This window comes from Rhinoderma darwinii, chromosome 11 (assembly GCF_050947455.1).
Source record: "Rhinoderma darwinii isolate aRhiDar2 chromosome 11, aRhiDar2.hap1, whole genome shotgun sequence".
NCBI classification, from domain to species: Eukaryota; Metazoa; Chordata; class Amphibia; order Anura; family Rhinodermatidae; genus Rhinoderma; species Rhinoderma darwinii.
Genome location: NC_134697.1, coordinates 75,366,512 through 75,385,982, shown reverse-complemented (window position 1 = coordinate 75,385,982; position 19,471 = coordinate 75,366,512). Strand labels below are relative to the sequence as shown.

The following is a 19,471-nucleotide window of genomic DNA, read 5'->3' as shown; positions in this document are numbered from 1 at the left end:
GCGTTCTGTGCGTTGGCACATGTCGCACACCCCAAAGGACGGCCCTGCATGTAGTGAACATATAGTGTCAGATTCCTACATAGGAGCTCTGCAGACGATATAAGTGATTACAGCACATTTATATCCAGTGCCTCACAGGTGATGTCTTCTGTGATCAGAGTCATTCACTTTCCCTTTTATTCTCCATCCGGCCCAGACAACTGTGACGATTTATTCCAGCCGCGACTCGTCTTTGCAGAATTTGACACACAGACATGTTGGTTTCTTGCTTTTCCAGCATCCTCCCCTCCTATACACCATCCTCTAAACAAACCAATAATCTACAGTGCCCCAGATGGTAAGAATGATCCCTTAGTGGTTGCTACAATAAAAGGGCTCCATCTGTAATAGTGCCCTCTTTGTGTCCCCACAGTAATAATGCCCCATTTGTGCCCCTGTATATAGCGCCACAGTATCCCTTGTAGATGGCACCACACACAGCCCCGTGTAGTTAGCGCCACACAGCCACCTGTAGATAGCGCCACACACAGCCCCCTACAGATAGTTCCACACACAGCTCCCTGTAGATAGCCCCACAAACAGACCCCCTTAGTAGATAGCGCCACACAGCCCCCTCCTTGTATATAGTGCAACCCAGCCCCCCCTTGTATTTAGTGCCACACAGCCCCACCTCCCTTGTATATAGTGCCGCACAGCCCCCCTCCCATGTATAAAGTGCCACACAGCCCCCCTCCCTTGTAAGTAGTGCCACACAGCTTCCCCCCTTGTATACAGTGCCACACAGCTCATCCTTGTACAGTAAGAATTAGTTGGGCAGTGACACAAAGTGCAGACTCTCGGCTTTAACTTCAGGGTATTCACATCCTAATTTGAGGAGGGGTTTAGGAATTACAGCTATTTAATATGTAGCTGCCTCTTTTTCAAGAGACCAAAGGTAATTGGACAATTATCTCAAAAGCTATTTAATGGGCTGCATGGGCTATTCCCTCATTAATCCATCATCAATTAAGCAGGTAAAAGATCTGGAGTTGATTCAATTTGCGGCATTTGCATTTGGAAGCTGTTGCTGTGAACCCATAAAATGAGGTCAAAGGAGCTCTCAATGCAAGTGAAACAGACCATCGTTAGGCTGAAAAAAAATGAAGAAATCCATCAAAGAGATAGCACAAATGTAAGGAGTGGCCAAATCAACAGTTTTGTACATTCTTGAAAAGCACACTTGTGATCTCGTGAACTCCAAAAGGCCTGGACATCCACAGAAGACAACAGTAGTGAATGATCGCAGAATGCTTTCCATGGTGAAGAAAAACCCCTTCACAATATCTACCCAAGTGAAGAACACTCCCCTGGTGTATCAGTATCTAAGTCTACCATAAAGAGAAGACTTCATGACAGCAAATACAGAGGGTTCATCACAAGCTGCAAACCATTAATCAGCCTCAAAAATAGAAAGGTCAGATTAGACTTTGCCAAACAACATATAAAGAAGCCAGCCCAGTTCTGGAACAGCATTCTTTGGACAGATGAAACTACGATCAACCTGTACCAGAATGATGGGAGGGAAAAGTATGGAGAAGGCTTGGAACGGCTCATGATCCAAAGCACACCACATCCTCTGTAAAACATGGTGGAGGCAGTGTGATGTCATGGGCATGCATGGCTGCCAAAAGCACTGGGACAGTAGTGTTTATTGATGATGTGACTGAAGACAGAATCAGCCAGATGAATTCTGAAGTGTTCAGGGATATACTTTCTGCTCAGAATCAACCAAATGCAGCAAGGTTGATTGGACGTCGCTTCAGAGTACAGATGCACAATGACCCAAAACATACTGCGAAGACAACCCAGGAGTTTTTTTAAAGAGGCTCTAACACCAGATTATAAATGCCCCATCACCTACATAATCTGATCAGCGCTGTAATGTAGATTACAACAGTGGTTTTTATTTTGAAAAACGATCATTTTTGACAAAGTTATGAACAATTTTATATTTATGCTACTTAGTTTCTTAATAGACAACTGGGCGTGTTTTTACTTTTTACCAACTGGTCATTGTGAAGAGAAGTGTATGATGCTGACCAATCAGCGTCATACACTACTCATTGTTCCAGCCCAGCTTCTTTCACTGCATAGCGTGATTGTGACTACTACCATAAAATCCACGCTCCAAAAGCCAAATGGTGCTACCTTCCCTCTGAACCCTACAGTGTGCCCAAACAGCAGTTTACTTCCACATATATGGCATCGCCATACCCGGGAGAAACCTTTTAACAATTTTTGGGGTGTGTGTCTCCAGTGGCTCAAGCTGGGCACAAAATATTTCCCACTGAAATGGTATATCTAGGGAAAAATTTTAAGTTTTACTGTCACGGAGCGGGTTAGTGGACCCACTAGGCCGTACTGCCGTAGCGGGGAGGCAGCTGGCCAAACAACAGGACACCCCAGAAATACAATTTCCCGCACAAGGGTACCTGGATAGTCCAGACCGTGGCCGCAGTTCTGGCACAGATGGAGATGGGTGCAGCAGATAGCGCCAAATGTGGCGGATTCCTCCAGACGTGGCAGATGACACAGAACGTGGCGGATTCCTCCGGACGTGGCAGATGACACAGAACGTGGCGGATTCCTCCGGATGTGGCAGATGACAGGGCGTGGCGGATTCCTCCGGACGTGGCAGATGACACAGAACGTGGCGGATTCCTCCGGACGTGGCAGATGACACAGAACGTGGCGGATTCCTCCGAACGTGGCAGATGACACAGGACGTGGCGGATTCCTCCGGACGTGGCAGATGACACAGGACGTGGCGGATTCCTCCAGATGTGGTATATGACACAGGACGTGGCGGATTCCTCCGGACGTGGCAGATGACACAGGACATGGCACGACTAGATACTAAGGCACAGCACGGGAAACAGAAACGGGGAACAAGGCACGGGTAACAACAGGAACGGGAAACACTAAGGGACCATTTGCAAGACAGACTGGGAAAACTAACAACGCTCAGGCAAGGATTAGAAGGCCAGGGGCCTTCTTATAGACCAGGAAATCGTGGCAGTTGATGATGATGACTTCCTCCTATTTGCGCGCGCTGGCCCTTTAAGGCCGGGCACGAGCGTGTGCGCGCACCCTACTGTACACAGCCGAATGGAGCGGAAGTGAGCGCTGGTGTCTCCTAGGAAGGAGATGGGGACCAGCGCTCACGGATCCATGGCTGCGGGCGTCGGGAGGTGAGTATACCCGACGGCCCGCAGTCATGGACGCTACATTTACTTTGCACCATCCACAGCGCAATCATTTATGGAAAAGACCTCTGGGGTGAAAATGTTCACTACACCTCTTAATAAATGTCTTGAGGGGTACTAGTTTCCAAAATGGGGTCACTTCTCAGCGGTTTCTTTTTTCTTTTATTATTTCACATAGTACTTTTGTTTGGAGTTTTACTGGCATTTCAGTTTATAATGTGGGGGCATATGTGAGCTGGGCAGAGTACATCAGGTGATATAATAATGGGGTAAACAATAAAATAATCCATAGATGTGTGTTACGCTGTGACACAATCCTTTCTGCACAGGCCAGTGTCACACTGATAAATGTCCTTTCTTATCCCCTTTTTGGTCCACACTTCGCACCTTTGCAGTTTGGGGAATTTAGCTGTGAAGTGTTGTCCTGGTAATATACGGACTCCCTCACTTCCAGCAGATATATTTGGGCCCTACCCTTCCTGGTTCCCTAATTTTAGGGCCTTGATAAATCGCCACTTGAAACAGAAGAAATGTTCTTCTTGGGCCGACACAACTGCATATTTTTCTTTCCTGACTTATTGGAGCCTCAACCTATTTTGTTTTTTCATATACGTAGTGGTATGAGGGTTGTTTTTTTGTGTGTCGAGCTGTCGTTTTCATTGGTACCATTTTGAGGTACATGTGATCACTGGGAAGCTAGGTGATCAAAAAACTGTAATTCTGGGATAGTTTTTTAGTTTTTTTCATACGGTGTTCACCATGCGTCATAAATTACATGTTAACTTTATTCTGCGGGTTAGTACGATTCCAGCGATACCTAATTTATGGCACTTTTTTATGTTTTACAACTTTTTGCACAATAAAATTACTTTTGTACAAAGAATGTCTTTTTTCTGACGCCCAGTTGTAAGAGCCATAACCTTTTAATTTTTTCATCGATGGAGCTGTATGAGGGCTTGTTTTTTGTGAGACAAGCTATAGTTTTTATAGGTACCCTTCTTGGATACATGCGACTTTTTGATCACTTTTTATTTCAATTTTTGGAAGACAAAGTGACCAAAAAAACAGCAATTCTGGCATTATGTTTTAGTTTTTTTTTTACGGCATTCACTGCGCGGGACAAATAACATAATATTTTTATAGTTCAAGTAGTTATGGATGCGGAGATACCAAATATGTATGGTTTTATTATTTTTGTTCAATAATAAATGACTTGATAAGGGACAAAGGCCGATTGTGTTTTAGGTTATTACTTGAAACTTTTATTTATTTTTTTACAACTTTTATTTTTACACTTTGTTTTACACTTTTCTTTAGTCCCACTAGGGGACTTGAAGGGGCAACTGTTTGATTGATGTTCCAATACATTGCACTACCTATGTAGTGCAATGTATTAGAACTGTCAGTTGTTCACTGACAGCAAGCCGATCAAGCTCCGGTCGGGGCCTAATCGGCTTCTGTAATGGCAGACAGAAGGCCATTGTTAGGCCTCCTGTTGCCATAATAGCATCGCATGGCAGGCTGCCGATTTGCTACAAACCATTAAGATGCAATGATCGCATTGGATCGCTGCATCGAAGGGGTTAATGGCAGGAATCGGATACAGTAGGGTGTCCACTTTAACATACAGCGGACACCCACTGCTGAGCCGGAAGCTGAGCCGGCGCCATCTTGCCGATGATACCGGAAGCCTTTTAGGCCCCGCCGGCGAGCGGGGCATAGGAGGCTTCCGTTGCTTGCTGATCGGGAGGCCAGTATTAGTCCTCTGGTTGCCTTTGCAGCTGCCTGCAACCCAGCGATCACGTTGCTGGTGTGCCGGTGGCTAAGAACTCCTCACATGCTGCGATCTCTATTGAAAGCAGCATCTGAGGGGTTAATCGGCCAGATCGGATGCTAGCTCTGGTCCTGGACGTTACCTCAGGGTGCCAGCTGTAACATACAGCTGGCACCTGGCGGTGATGGTGCGGGCTCAGCTCCTGAGCCCGCACTATCACCACAACGTAATATTACTGCGAGAAGCCCTGCCCGACAGCGCCGTATATATAAAGCGGATGTCGGGAAGGGGTTAAAGAACAGTGGCTCTGCAGTGATGGAATGCCTTAGGCACAGACTATTATTTTTTAAGCTATAAGGATGATTTCAGAATGCAAATCTCAATTTCAAGATATTTCTAAATATACAATGTATTGTCAAATACACAATATAATCATAATAATGATGATGACAATAATAATAATTCCAATAATAGTAATAACAACAACAACAACAACAAACACAACACCAGCTGCAAAATGCAGGAGAATACACTTTTAAAAAAAATCTAGAAAATGCTATTGAACAAATAATGCGGGAAATGTACACTACCGTTCAAAAATTTAGGGTCACTTAGAAATTTCCTTATTTTTTAAAGAAAAGCACACTTTTTTTCAATGAAGATAACATTAAATTAATCAGAAATACACTCTATACATTGTTAATGTGCTAAATGACTATTCTAGCTGCAAACGTCTGGTTTTTAATGCAATATCTACATAGGTGTAGAGAGGCCCATTTCCAGCAACCATCACTCCAGTGTTCTAATGGTACATTGTGTTTGCTAACTGTGTTAGAAGGCTAGTGGATGATTAGAAAACACTTGAAAACACTTTTGCAATTATGTTAGAACCGCTATAAACAGTTTTGCTGTTTAGAGGAGCTATAAAACTGACCTTCCTTTAAGCTAGTTGAGAATCTGGAGCATTACATTTGTGGGTTCGATTAAACTCTCCAAATGGCTAGAAAAAGAGAGCTTTCATGTGAAACTCGACAGTCTATTCTTGTTCTTAGAAATTAAGGCTATTCCATGCGAGAAATTGCCAAGAAACTGAAGATTTCCTACAATGGTGTGTACTACTCCCTTCAGAGGACAGCACAAACAGGCTCTAACCAGAGTAGAAAGAGAAGTAGGAGGCCCCGCTGCACAACTGAGCAACAAGACAAGTACATTAGAGTCTCTAGTTTGAGAAATAGACGCCTCACAGGTCCTCAACTGGCAGCTTCATTAAATAGTACCCGCAAAACGCCAGTGTTAACGTCTACAGTGAAGAGGTGACTCCGGGATGCTGGCCTTCAGGGCAGATTGGCAAAGAAAAAGCCATTTCTTATAAAAGGAAAAGATTAATATGGGCAAAAGCACACAGACATTGGACAGAGGAAGATTGGAAAAAAGTGTTATGGACAGACGAATCGAAGTTTGAGGTGTTTGGATCACACAGAAGAACATTTGTGAGACGCAGAACAACTGAAAAGATGCTGGAAGTGTGCCTGACGCCATCTGTCAAGCATGGTGGAGGTAATGGGATGGCCTGGGGTTGCTTTGGTGCTGGTAAAGTGAGAGATTTGTACAAGGTAAAAGGGATTTTGAATAAGGAAGGCTATCACTCCATTTTGCAACGCCATGCCATACCCTGTGGACAGCGCTTGATTGGAGCCAATTTCATCCTACAACAGGACAATGACCTAAAGCACACCTCCAAATTATGCAAGAACTATTTAGGGAAGAAGCAGGCAGCTGGTATTCTATCTGTAATGGAGTGGCCAGCGCAGTCACCAGATCTCAACCCCATAGAGCTGTTGTGGGAGCAGCTTGACCGTATGGTACGCAAGAAGTGCCCATCAAGCCAATCCAACTTGTGGGAGGGCCTTCTGGAAGCATGGGGTGAAATTTCTTCTGATTACCTCAGCAAATTAACAGCTAGAATGCCAAAGGTCTGCAATGCTGTAATTGCTGCAAATGGAGCATTCTTTGACGAAAGCAAAGTTTGAAGGAGAAAATTATTATTTAAAATAAAAATCATTATTTCTAACCTTGTCAATGTCTTGACTATATTTTCTAGCCATTTTACAACTCATTTGATAAATATAAGTGTGAGTTTTCATGGAAAACACAAAATTGTCTGGGTGACCCCAAACGCTTGAACGGTAGTGTATAAATTTATATATATATAAAAAAAAAAATTACAAAAAAAATAAAATTGTTGTTTTCTAGCGGTGCCATTATTAATCCATAAATATGGCATGATGGGTGTTTTTCCCACAGTCATCCATTTTTGAGCCACCAGGACACTCATACCTGAAACAAAAATCAGCCATAGTGTAACGTCTATGGCCGCGGACCGTCGTTCTGACCGCCGCGGCCATGAACGTGTGAATTCTCGGCGGTATGTCCCTCCTTGTCATGTCCGTGGCTGCGGGCTGCCAGCTCCAATCTCCCCCTGACATGAATCGGCAAGCGCTGGCCCTAGCCACCTAATCAGGAGATGCCAGCACTCGCTTCCACTCACCTCAGCCGGATCCCGATGTACATCAGGCTGTGGGTACCCTGGACTATAAGAGGGGTCCCCTGCTTTGATGCCTGAGCGTTGTTTTTGTTGTTTCCTAAGTTTGTCTATGTGATGGCCTCCTAGTGTGTTCCTGTTCCTTTTCCTGTTCCCTGCATTCAGTACTATCCTGGTCGAGTACTGTGCTGAGCCAAAGTCGTGCCGTGCTGTATACGACGCCTGTCCTGCTTCACCACGCCTGACATCTGCCTGCTGCCTATTTCCAGCCAAGCCTGCCTTGCTACTGTCCGAGCTGCCACAGGACAGGTACCCTATACGAACTATAGACATTGACCTGCGCCCTGTTGGCCAGTTGCCATACCGTCAAGGCTGTACGGCCCAGTGGGTCCACAGACCCTTCGTGACACTCCTGAGAGACGCCGGCACTCGCTTTCTGGTTCAGAGACTGTCTCCCGCAGGGCGCGCGCGCCTGTGTTTGCATGGCCTTAAAGGGCCAGTGCGTGCACTGTTGCACTATAAAAAGGGCTCTGCCCTCTTGATCATTGCCTGAGCGTTGTTGTGTTATCTAAAGTTTGTCTTGCAAATGGTCTCCTAGTTTTTCCAGTTCCCAGTGTTACCCGTTCCTGCTGCCTGTACCCTGTATCCCGTGCTACCGTGTCTCTGTGCCATCTAGAGTTGAAGTCGAGTTGTGTCTTCCGCTGCATCTACTGTGTCACTCCCTCCGGGTGTCTGTCTGCTACCGGATCCTCATCCTAAGCCTGAATCACCGCTACTGTCTAAATTTCCTCAGGTACCCTTTCTGGACAATAGACATTGTATTGTACCTGTTTGGCCCGCTGCCTTCCCGCTACGCAGTACGGCCCAGTGGGTCCACACCCCGCTCTGTGACACATGGTAAGGAGATAGCTGGTCTACGGACAGCCATCTTACCAGACTCCCGCCATAGACATGCCCACTTGAATCAGTCAAGCATGGATGTTTATATCAGTGGGTAGAAGGAAATGAGCTGCTGCCTGTCACCACTGGCAGCTGTTTATCTCCCAGGGGGGAAAAAAAATTAGCATATTTATACCCAAGTGTCTTGATTTCCACGAGACAGTCTATTTTCTGCAGGTAGTTTATTCCATGCCACTAAATACACGGACATTACCATCAACGATACCAATTTTTTTCCCTCCAGATAAATCACAGTCTTGCCAGTATACCAGTTTTTGGGTAAATTATCTTTAGACTAGAAATCATATGTATTGCTGCATTCGCAATAATACAACTAAAGCTTACTAATGTACTTTTAGCACTTAGCTGCCCAAAGATAGTAGATTATTATAGGCACAGATCTTTTGACAGTCTAAGGCCTCATGCACACGACCGTAAAAACGCCCGTTATTACGGGTCGTAATCACGACCCGTAATAACGGGCTCATAGACTTCTATTGGCGACGGGTGCCTTCCCGTTTTCTCACGGGAAGGTGCCCGTGCCGTTGAAAAAGATAGAACATGTCCTATTTCAGGCCGTAATAACGGCACGGACAGTCCATAGAAGTCTATGGAGCTTTCGTAATAACGGGTGGCTACGTGTGCACCCGTCATTACGGCAGCGTTGCTAAGCGACGTCAGTAAATAGTCACTGTCCAGGGAGCTGAAAGAGTTAACTGATCGGCAGTAACTCTTTCAGCACCCTGGACAGTGACTACCGATCAGTATAAACCTGTAAAAAATAAAAATAAAAGACGTTCATACTTACCGACAACTTCCTGCTTCCTCCAGTCCGGTCTCCCGCCCGTTGCCTTGGTGACGCGTCCCTCTCGACATCCGGCCCGACGTCCTGGATGACGTTTCAGGCCATGTGACCGCTGCAGCCAATCACAGGTCAATCACAGGCTGCAGCGGTCACATGGACTGCCGCGTCATCCAGGGATGTCGGGCTGGATGTGAAGAGAGGGACGCGTCACCAAGACAACGGCCGGTAAGTATGAATTTCTTTAACTTTTATTACAGAAAAGGCTGTCCCTTCTCTCTATCCTGCACTGATAGAGAGAAGGGGCTGCCGATTAGTGCAGTGCTATTTTGCCGCCAAAAACGTGCTCGTAAATACGGGTGGAATACGTGTGACACCAGACCCATATTTACGGGCACGGGTTCGTAAATACTGGTGCAAAACGGGTGGAATACGTGTGACACCGGACCCGTATTTACACCAGTATTTACGGGTGGGAAAAAATACGGTCGTGTGCATGAGGCCTTAATATTAGTTATCACCAATGGGCATACACTAAGCTGCCCATACACACAAGACAATTCTCGGTCTAAATGGCTGATTTTATCCATTCTGGCCGACTGTCATTTGAAAATTATAAAATTATACAAGAATTATTGTCAAGATGACCAACGGCAGACTGTTGTTTCTCAAACTTTTAATCTGTCAGGTATCGTATCCCTCTTTAAATCATTGGAGGCATCTGAAAGCCACACACCCTTGATGCATTTATATTAATATTAATGATCAGCTAGTATAGATTATATAAGAAGAGTATAATATTATCAAGAAGACATAGTCAATCATCTGAAAGAGAACTAATCCGTTTTCAATATGTGCAACACAGGCATTGAAGTTAACAAAGATGTAGGCAGTTTGGATTTATTCAACAGGACTGTAGACATGCATTTTATAGAATCAATAAGAGTACTTACTGTTGCAGCTACAACATTGGAGCCCCCAGGGGAGTTCTCAGGTATTCTAGCAACATAATACTCAGAGGAGAACCTTGGGACATTGTCATTGATATCAAGAAGGTGGATAGTTATATCAGCCGTTGAACTGAATTTCTCTGGTGTGTTGACCTCAATGGCAAGAAGCTAAAAGAAAAAATGAGTAGCTCAAATATGTCTAGTTAAGGATAAACAGAATTAGAAAAAGCGAAACATCAATGGCCATGACCGATGGGGTAAACAATTTCTAGGTTTTTAAAATAAAGGTATATTTCTTGAACTGAAAAATCCCCCATAGAAATAGTTTGGACAAAACTTTCTACTACATTGTGTTGCCTTGTTACAGTCAAAGTAACATCCATACCAGTAACATGAGAGGAATTCCTAAAAAAAAACTGTGATCATTGATACCTGGGACCAAAAGCAGTAAGGACAAGCGGAAGGAAGCTGATTTATAACAGTACAATGTTCAGGCAAACTTAGTTGTAACCAATCACCACAATAACATAAATAATAAAGTAGGGGACTATACGATTTAAAAGTGTAGAAAATGTGCTCCAATTTGCAAACACTATCACCGCAAATGCCTGGAGAAGGGTGTATAGGGATAGGCCATCAATATACGAGGGTGAGTCACAAATGATTCGCACACTGGCTGTAGAATTTATTTTAATCAACTTTCAGAAAAAGACAAATACATCATTTTTCAACATAATCTCCCTGCTTTTCAATACACTTTCTCCATTTGTCAATAAGCTTTCGTATTCCCACATAAAAAATGTTTTAGGCTGAGCTGTGAGCCACGGATGCACCGCTGTCCTCCCATCTTCATCAGACGTGAATCTTCTTCCTCGTATTACTTCTTTCAGGGGACCAAACAGGAGATAGTCTATCCAATAGAATCAGTTCACGTTCACGCTCAATGTTGTCATCAGACGTGGACGGGCGTCCGGATCCTTCTTCATGGTTGACACTTGTGCGACCTTCCTTGAACTTCTCTATCCATTCATACACACTTTTTCGTGACAAAACACTGTGCACAAAATCTTCTATAAATATCTGCACCAGACACACCCTCAGACCACGAAAAACGAATCACTGCACGCTGCTGTTCTTTTGTGCAAATCACAAGTGGGGCAGCCATTGTTTCTCGCATCGCAGTCACAAATAAACAGACAAAGTACATTCAAATCTGCACAGCAGTGACTGGGGAGACAGCGATCTCGTACGGAAAGCGTTGATAAGACGGTGCTGCCAACAGAAGTTTTAATATAACCGGAGTGCGGATAATTTTTGACTCACCCTCGTATAATCCCAGAAAATACATTTAGTTGAACCCTCACAGCTTCTAGATTTGTAAACATCTACCTTTTGGATCTGCTCCTGCTTGGTGACTACCTGCCTTCTTTAAGGACAACCTTTCAATATAAGCATCACAAAATTTGCTTTTACTATCATTATTATAGGTCTAACCAGGTTCTCTTCTTCTTTGGATGATTAGCTCTTAACATATGGGTCAATACGTCAGTGTAGGTTTATTATTAGTAACCTATAGTTTTAATTTTCATTTCTGTTGTGAGAAGTGTTTACAAGATTACAAACAATAAAGACAACTTCTAAAACATACCTTAAAAGTTAACAAATGAAATTTTTCATAATCTATTCCTGCTGAGTTTTCCACAATTATTGTCACTTGAGCCTCATTTAAAACAGTTTGTGGCACTACACGAAACATCCCTCCAGGTCCAACCAAACGCAAGTTGAATTTGGCATTTGCACCCTTTAATTGTACAAAAAAAAAAAGTCTATTGATTTTCATTACTTGACAATTAGTACAAGAAAGTATAAAAAAAAACCTCACATATTTATCTATTAAGAAAAAACAAAGAAACAAAAGATTAAAGTAAATATATTAACCTGATCCGAATCATTGACAGTGATTTTAAGTCCCCTCAGTATCTCTCCCTCCGGTGGATGTTCATACATGGTGAGTTCAAATTGATTCTGGGGCCCATTTTCCCCATAGAATGTTGGGGGGTGATTGTTAAGATCAACAACTCTTATGGTCAAAATTGTAAAAGCTTGACCCACTACATCACCAACAAGACTAAGTTCAGACACCTAAAAATAAATAAACAAGCATAGATTGAAATTAATGTATATAGTTCTAGGGAGAAGAATTTACAACATGTTACAGATTATTCCTTCTTATTACTTCCATATCCCATGTAGTGAATACTATATGAATTTAGATTACTGAAAGGTAAAGAGATGGGTGCAAGATGTTGCTGCAATAACAATAGCAATCTTAGATACACGTGTAATGGGAGTGGTCTTTTAATATAGGTTTGAAGTGCAACCAATGTCCAAGATATATTTTCATGTTTATAAAAGTACAATTTTTCTGGGAATCCATAATTCAATCTAACAAATAAAATAGCAACAATAACAGTAAATAATTAATATAAAACCAACATACAAATAATAATTTCATATTCCATATAGTTTCATTAGATATAATGAATATGCTAAAGAACAGTACAATAATGAACCATAATGATGTTAATTTTTTTCTACTTAAAAATATTTACTGAAACACTCTTTTTTTTCTAATCTATTTTGGTTTCCAAATTGGTAAACCATAATGAATTATTACGATTCTAAGTAATATATACCTTTCAGCCATAGCATTATAACTAAATAATATTGTGTAGTCCCCCTTGTGTCGCCAAAATAGTCTGTCAAGGCATGGACTCCGAAAAGCCTCTTAAAGTGTCCTGTGGTATCTGGCACCAAGACATTAGCAGCAGATCATTTAAGTCATGTAAGTTGCGAGGTTGGGCTTTTCATGGATTGGACTTGTTTTTCCAGTACATCCCACAGATGCCCGATCGGATTGAGATCTGGACAATTTGGAGGCTATGTTAACAATTGAAACTCTTTGTCATGCTCCTCAAACCATTTAGGAACAATACCTGTAGTGGCGCATTATTCTTCTAAAAGAGGCCACTACCATTGGGAAATACTGTTCCCTTCATAGGAAGGGGTATACATGGTCTGCTCGCTATACCCCTAGATAAAGCCTTTCAAGTTATTGGTCACCTAAATCTTATGATATTTCTGTCCACATCCGTGTTGAACAGGCTGTCTGCCTGTCTTTATGTCTTTGTGAAAGTCGCCAAATACTGAGAGTCAGAGACAGACAGGCAGCAGAACATGACACACACACACACACACACACACACACACACACACACACAGACAGGTGGGTGGTATAACATGGCTGGGCATTGCATAACATGGATGTAGTGAGGCCATAAGTCCTCAGGTCCCCCAACCCAGGGGGCCTATAGCAGCTGCATGGTGTGCCTCCATTGAAGGTACGCCACTGATTCTGGTATCAAACATGTAACCTCTCATCAGAGCTCTAATTGTGTAGTTGTCGCCCAAGCTCTCACAACACTTTGCTGAATTGAGCTTTAGGTTTCATGTCATGGCTCAATAACATTTCTGAGTTATACATTGTCATAATACGTCACACATAGACTTCTATGGGGCCAACTGTATCTTCATATGTATCTAATTTTATATGGAGCAATATAAAGGTTTTTTTCTGTATTAATGGAATAAGGCATGCATTGAAAAGAAAGCGTACAACTCAAAAACAATACAAGATGAGTATTGCACAGTGTTTGCTAAGTTACTTTGCATTTTATTTAATTTTAAACTATGAACTTCTTTAATGTGAGATTCTAAACTAAGTGTGGAGAAGGAAGTAATATGAATTTAAATGAATTGGAATAAAAGTAAAGTTGTCCATTTCTATATAATCTAGTTGTGTGGTGGCCATAGTTTAGCTGACAATTCTAGCCGGCAAGTCTAAACTAAAGAACCGTTTTAAAGAGGTTGCTGAGCATTTGAAAACAGGGTTTCCTGTTTTGCAGATACAGTATCACTCTTGTCCATGGAATGGAAAATAGTGGGACCGTTTCTACAAAAAAATGGGACTGAGCTGCTATACCAGACACAACCCATAGAGAAGAGTGGTTCTGTTTCTCGAGAAAAAGGGCATAACATGTACAAATATATATCAACGTTTTTTGACCTGCCCTTCAACAATTGGCGTGCTTCTCTATCATTGTTGCACACATGGTTTTCTAAAAGTAATGACTTATTGTATTGACTAAATAGTTTAATGTCAACTTAAAAGTCAACTTTGAAAAGGACTTCATAATGTTTGGAAAATAAAGTGATAAACATTTCTCCCTGTAATATATTGGCTGTCAGTGTAATGTATGAACATACTGAGCCCTACTGTTAGAATCGCTGCTTCTAGACACCCTTGAGTGTATAAATAAATGAGGGTCCTAAACAGGGACACCCTAATAGGGTATTTGAAAATATTTTTTCTAAGCTATTCATACCCTTTAACAGATTATTCAGTTAAGAAACTAATTTCATTCTAAATTAACAAATTGTAGTTAGTTATTTTTACATTATAAGCCATATTTTAAGAGTAATGGACTGTTCACATTAAATTTTTGTAGCAAATAGGAAAAAGTTGGCAGCACTCAAAGTGAAGAATTCTAAAAACAAATTTATGTTACCTTTCTGACATCCCATTGTTTGTGTTCCGAGACACACGCACTAATAAATTATGTTAGACTGTATGATGAAATTCAAATACGAGGTTGTCTAGAAAAAAAACACTGTACCTGTATCTTCAGCTCATATACCTCTTTCTTCAGTTCATTGGGATTTTTAATGACGGTAACAGCACCAGTAACATTGTTTATATCAAAAGCTCCATCAGCTCCTGTCAAAAGGCAAAAAAGTTTGTGTTATCGATAGAACATATTAACAAACTTACCTTGACAACCGGTATGGCTGAATTTCCTGTTATCATTTTTGCTTAAAATGTCCACCACCAGAAAACAGAGTTATTAAGCGCATCCTGTCTTCACTATGACTCCAAATCAATCTTCACTATTTTAGCTCATTATTCTTTACATAAAAGTAGATTCAATGTCAGTGTAAGACCGCCCACAGTCTATTAACAGTCCTGAGTTTGTAGCAACATCTTTTGGCATTTCTGCTTTAAAGCTCCTACTGTATTCTTACAAGAGCAGGTCGGATGCCGGGCTTTCAGAGACAGTCGGAGACCCTGAGGAGAAGATAGAAGCGGTTTATAACCGCTTCTGTTGAATTTTACATATAACTTAGTGAATACTATGCAGTGAATACAGGCATCGGCATTGCTCCTAGTGATTACGTAATCGCCGGGTGCCCCATGGCATGGCATAGCTGCTGAGTCTTAGTAGATCCAGATAAGCTTTGCCAGTGACTAATGTCACCACAAGGGGCTGTTTTCTCCTGTAACTGGGGCTCCTATGGACTTTTATGACCTCTTGGGGACATATTATGCAACGGAAATAAATACATAGCTAAAAATAACTATAAAATGAAATACAAATAAAGGAAAAAAAAGTTCACCACCGACGCCAACCCAAACTTTCTTCATAGCTGCCCTATTCATCTTAGGGTCTGTTGACATCAGCATTTGTTTCCGCTGAGGGGTTCCGTCGGAGGTCTCCGTCAGGTTAAACCCTCAGCGGAAAGTCAAACAGAAACTTCAACTTCTGTTTCCTTCACTATTGAACTCAATCGTGACGGTACACTAGCTAATGGTTTCCATGTGTCACCGTTGTGACAGGGTTCCGTCGTTTAGGACGGAATCAATAGCGCAGTTGACTGTGTTGCTCTCTAACAGTCCTCCAGTAATTGATACCCATGCAATTCATTAGTTCAGCCACTTACATACTATCTAATAGGCAGTAGAAAGCTGCTTTTAAGGTGGCAGTGGGCCTCCCTATCTATATCACATATTCATACATATTACCAGCATTTCTGGTCTCAGTTCAAAGAGAATTGTTGTTCCCAAGCGCTGGAGTGTGAATTTCTTGGTAAGTATTTAAACGGGTCAAATGAAGGGGACATGATACATTCCGCAGGGGTTCTTTGGATTGCTGTATAGGCCTTATCTATTATCCATTGCTGATCAACTTTTTGCTTACCATCCAAAAGTGAATACTCTATAGTGTTGGGATTTCCTCTATCTCCATCAATAGCAATCACAGTAAGTACTTCCGATCCCTGGTAAAATAATAAATATTCGTTCAGTTATGAAAATCAGATTTACACGAATTTTCATGACATGTGCGTACCTGATGATTTAGTTAACATCAGAATTGTTTGGGTTGATAATAACGTGCACTGCTCAAAAACACAAACAGACATAAAAGCACATTAAATTCAAGACTAGGAAAGATCAGTGACAAAAACCTTACCAGTATAGTGTCCTCATAGACATAACCATAGTATGGTGTTCCTACAAACACTGGTGGTGAGTCTTGTACATCTTCAACGTTGATGGTCACTGTTGTAGTTGACGTAAATACTTGGTACTTGCCACGTAGTTTTCCCCCACCATCCTTCAAATCACAATACACTGTATTAATTCAATGTAAAGAGAACATACAGGTATGGAATCTCTTGAACAGTTTTAAATGGCTAATTTAAACATAAGTTAATGCTATCCAAATAGCAGACTCTTTTATAATATAACCTTACATAGCACAAAAACGATAATGCCGCAATCATCTCACTATAATACATAGTGCTGAACAGTAATATTTAGCAAAATTTGGCTCCTTTACTGTTTTGAACCTGAAGTCACCTCATTCTAATTTCCCTACCACAGGTAAACCAAATCTAATTTCAAAGGAAACCAATTAACCTACAAATTTAATTTGTGCTATGGGAAAACAGAAGCTGGAATGCCTAGATGAAGTCTTGAGGTAAGAACACAATTAATGCAAATGTGAGCCAGACCCCAGGTCTAAACAAAATGAGCACGTTTTGTAGGGCAGCAATTCTAACTTCTCTAAATGAAGAGAACATTGTTTTTCTAAATCTTCAATGAACCCATCACAGTGATTTACATTGCAGTCCCAATCAAAAATCTCAGAACAGTAAGGAATTGGAATATGTATAACTCAATATTCCCTCAGTGCCTTCCAGACTTAACCACCCTTTGGAATTCACACTCTGAAATGTTTCTGGGATATTTCTCTATGTATAATCTTTTCTTATCCCTTTCACAGTACATTAAGTTTTGGTGCTTTGGTTCTACATCTTCCCTCCTGTGAAATTATTGCCCTTCTAATACACAACATTTAACACCAATAGTCAATTTACATGTAATATGTGATAGGGGAGAAAAACAATAGTGCAAGTTTCGGAAGCCTGTCTATGAGTATTCTTTTATTATCTCTTATTATATTCTAGCCACTCAGTTATATAGATTGTGGGTACAAGGAATTGTGAGGGGGTGGGAGCTGTGATGTGGAGTTACATCTTGGGACTGACACCTAAAATGTAGTTCCACTTTGGTTCACTGAACAGTAAACTGTTTAAACATACTTCCTAATACATACTAAGGCGTCATGCACACGAACGTATTTTTATCCTCCCGTAAATACTGGCGTAAATATGGGTCCTTTGTCACACGTATTCGACCCACATTCCACCAGTATTTACGGACCCGTGCCCGTAAATATTTACGGACCCGTTTTCTCTGCACTTATTGGCAGCCCCTTCTCTTTATCATTGCAGGAAAGAGAGAAGGGGCAGCCCTTTCGGGCAGAATTTCCGCAGCGATTGAAAGTAAAAGGAGTTTATACGTACCGTTGTCTTTGTGACGCATCCCTCTTTTGACATCCAGTCCGACCTCCCTGGATGACGCGGCAGTCCATGTGACTGCTGCAACCTGTGATTGGCCTGTGATTGGCTGCAGTGGTCACATCGGATGAAACATCATCCCGGGGGGCCGGACTGGAGGAAGAAGCAGGTAAGTTAACTTTTAATACTATTAACTCAAGCGCTAGTCACTGTCCCGGGTGCTGATAGAGTTACTGCCAATCAGTTAAAGAGGCTCTGTCACCAGATTTTCAAACCCCTATCTCCTATTGCAGCAGATCGGTGCTGCAATGTAGATTACAGTAACGTTTTTTTTTTTTTTTAAAACGAGCATTTTTGGCCAAGTTATGACCATTTTTATATTTATGCAAATGAGCCTTTCTTATGTACAACTGGGCGTGTTTAAAGTTATGTCCAAGTGGGCGTGTCTTGTGTGTGTGTACATCTGGGCGTTTTTACTTGTTTTACTAGCTGGGCGTTGTGAATGGAAGTGTATGATGCTGACGAATCTGCATCATCCACTTCTCTTCGTTACCACCCAGCTTCTGGCAGTTCACAGACACACAGCGTGTCCTCACTCATCCGACGCGATGAAGTTCCTGTGGGAGGAAGTGAGTGATGTCACAGCGTGATCTCGCGACGACACGATGTGTGTCTGTGCACTGCCAGAAGCTGGGTGGTAATGAAGAGAAGTGGATGATGCTGATTCGTCAGCATCATACACTTCTATTCACAACGCCCAGCTAGTAAAACAAGTAAAAACGCCCAGATGTACACACACAATACACGCCCACTTGGACATAACTTTAAACACACCCAGTTGTACTTAAGAAAGGCTCATTTGCATAAATATAAAAATGGTCATAACTTGGCCAAAAATGCTCATTTTTGAAAAAAACTAAATGTTACTGTTATCTACATTGCAGCGCCGATCTGCTGCAATAGGAGATAGGGGTTTGAAAATCTGGTGACAGAGCCTCTTTAACTGTTTCAGCACCCTGGAAGTGACTATCCCCTGACGTCGCCTAGCAACGCTCCCATAATTATGGGTGCACACACGTAGCCACCCGTAATTACGGGAGCCCCATAGACTTCTGAGGCCTGCCCGTGCCGTTGTTACAGCCTGAAATAGGACATGTCCCATATTTTTCAACGGCACGGGCACCTTCCCGTAAGCAAAAGGGAAGGTACCCGTGGCCAATAGAAGTCTATGGGCCCGTAATTACAGGCCGTAATTACGGCTCGTAATTACGGGCGTTTTTACGTTCGTGTGCATGAGGCCTTACTGGCAAAAAATTTTACCTTTGGGTTTGCATATTATTTGGCCAAACTCATCATCTTATTTTCAAAATGCCCCTGCTCGACATTGCCCATTATACAGATGTAGCCTTCTTTATCTTGACTTTTAACGCATTAAATCCTTTACGACGAAGGACGGAT

The 19,471-nt window shown here is 42.0% G+C and overlaps 1 protein-coding gene across 1 annotated transcript in view; it reads right to left on the bottom strand.

Moving 5' to 3' along the window:
* Positions 1-19,471, bottom strand: part of CDHR1 (cadherin related family member 1) — a 72,985-nt gene that overhangs the window by 43,239 nt on the left and 10,275 nt on the right. Inside the window, exons 8-13 of the mRNA XM_075841747.1 lie at positions 16,621-16,764; positions 16,348-16,426; positions 14,989-15,089; positions 12,191-12,394; positions 11,901-12,053; positions 10,256-10,420 (exon numbers count right to left, since the gene is read on the bottom strand). Coding sequence (XP_075697862.1) covers positions 10,256-10,420; positions 11,901-12,053; positions 12,191-12,394; positions 14,989-15,089; positions 16,348-16,426; positions 16,621-16,764 — 846 coding nt within the window. The remainder of the gene's footprint in view (positions 1-10,255; positions 10,421-11,900; positions 12,054-12,190; positions 12,395-14,988; positions 15,090-16,347; positions 16,427-16,620; positions 16,765-19,471) is intronic.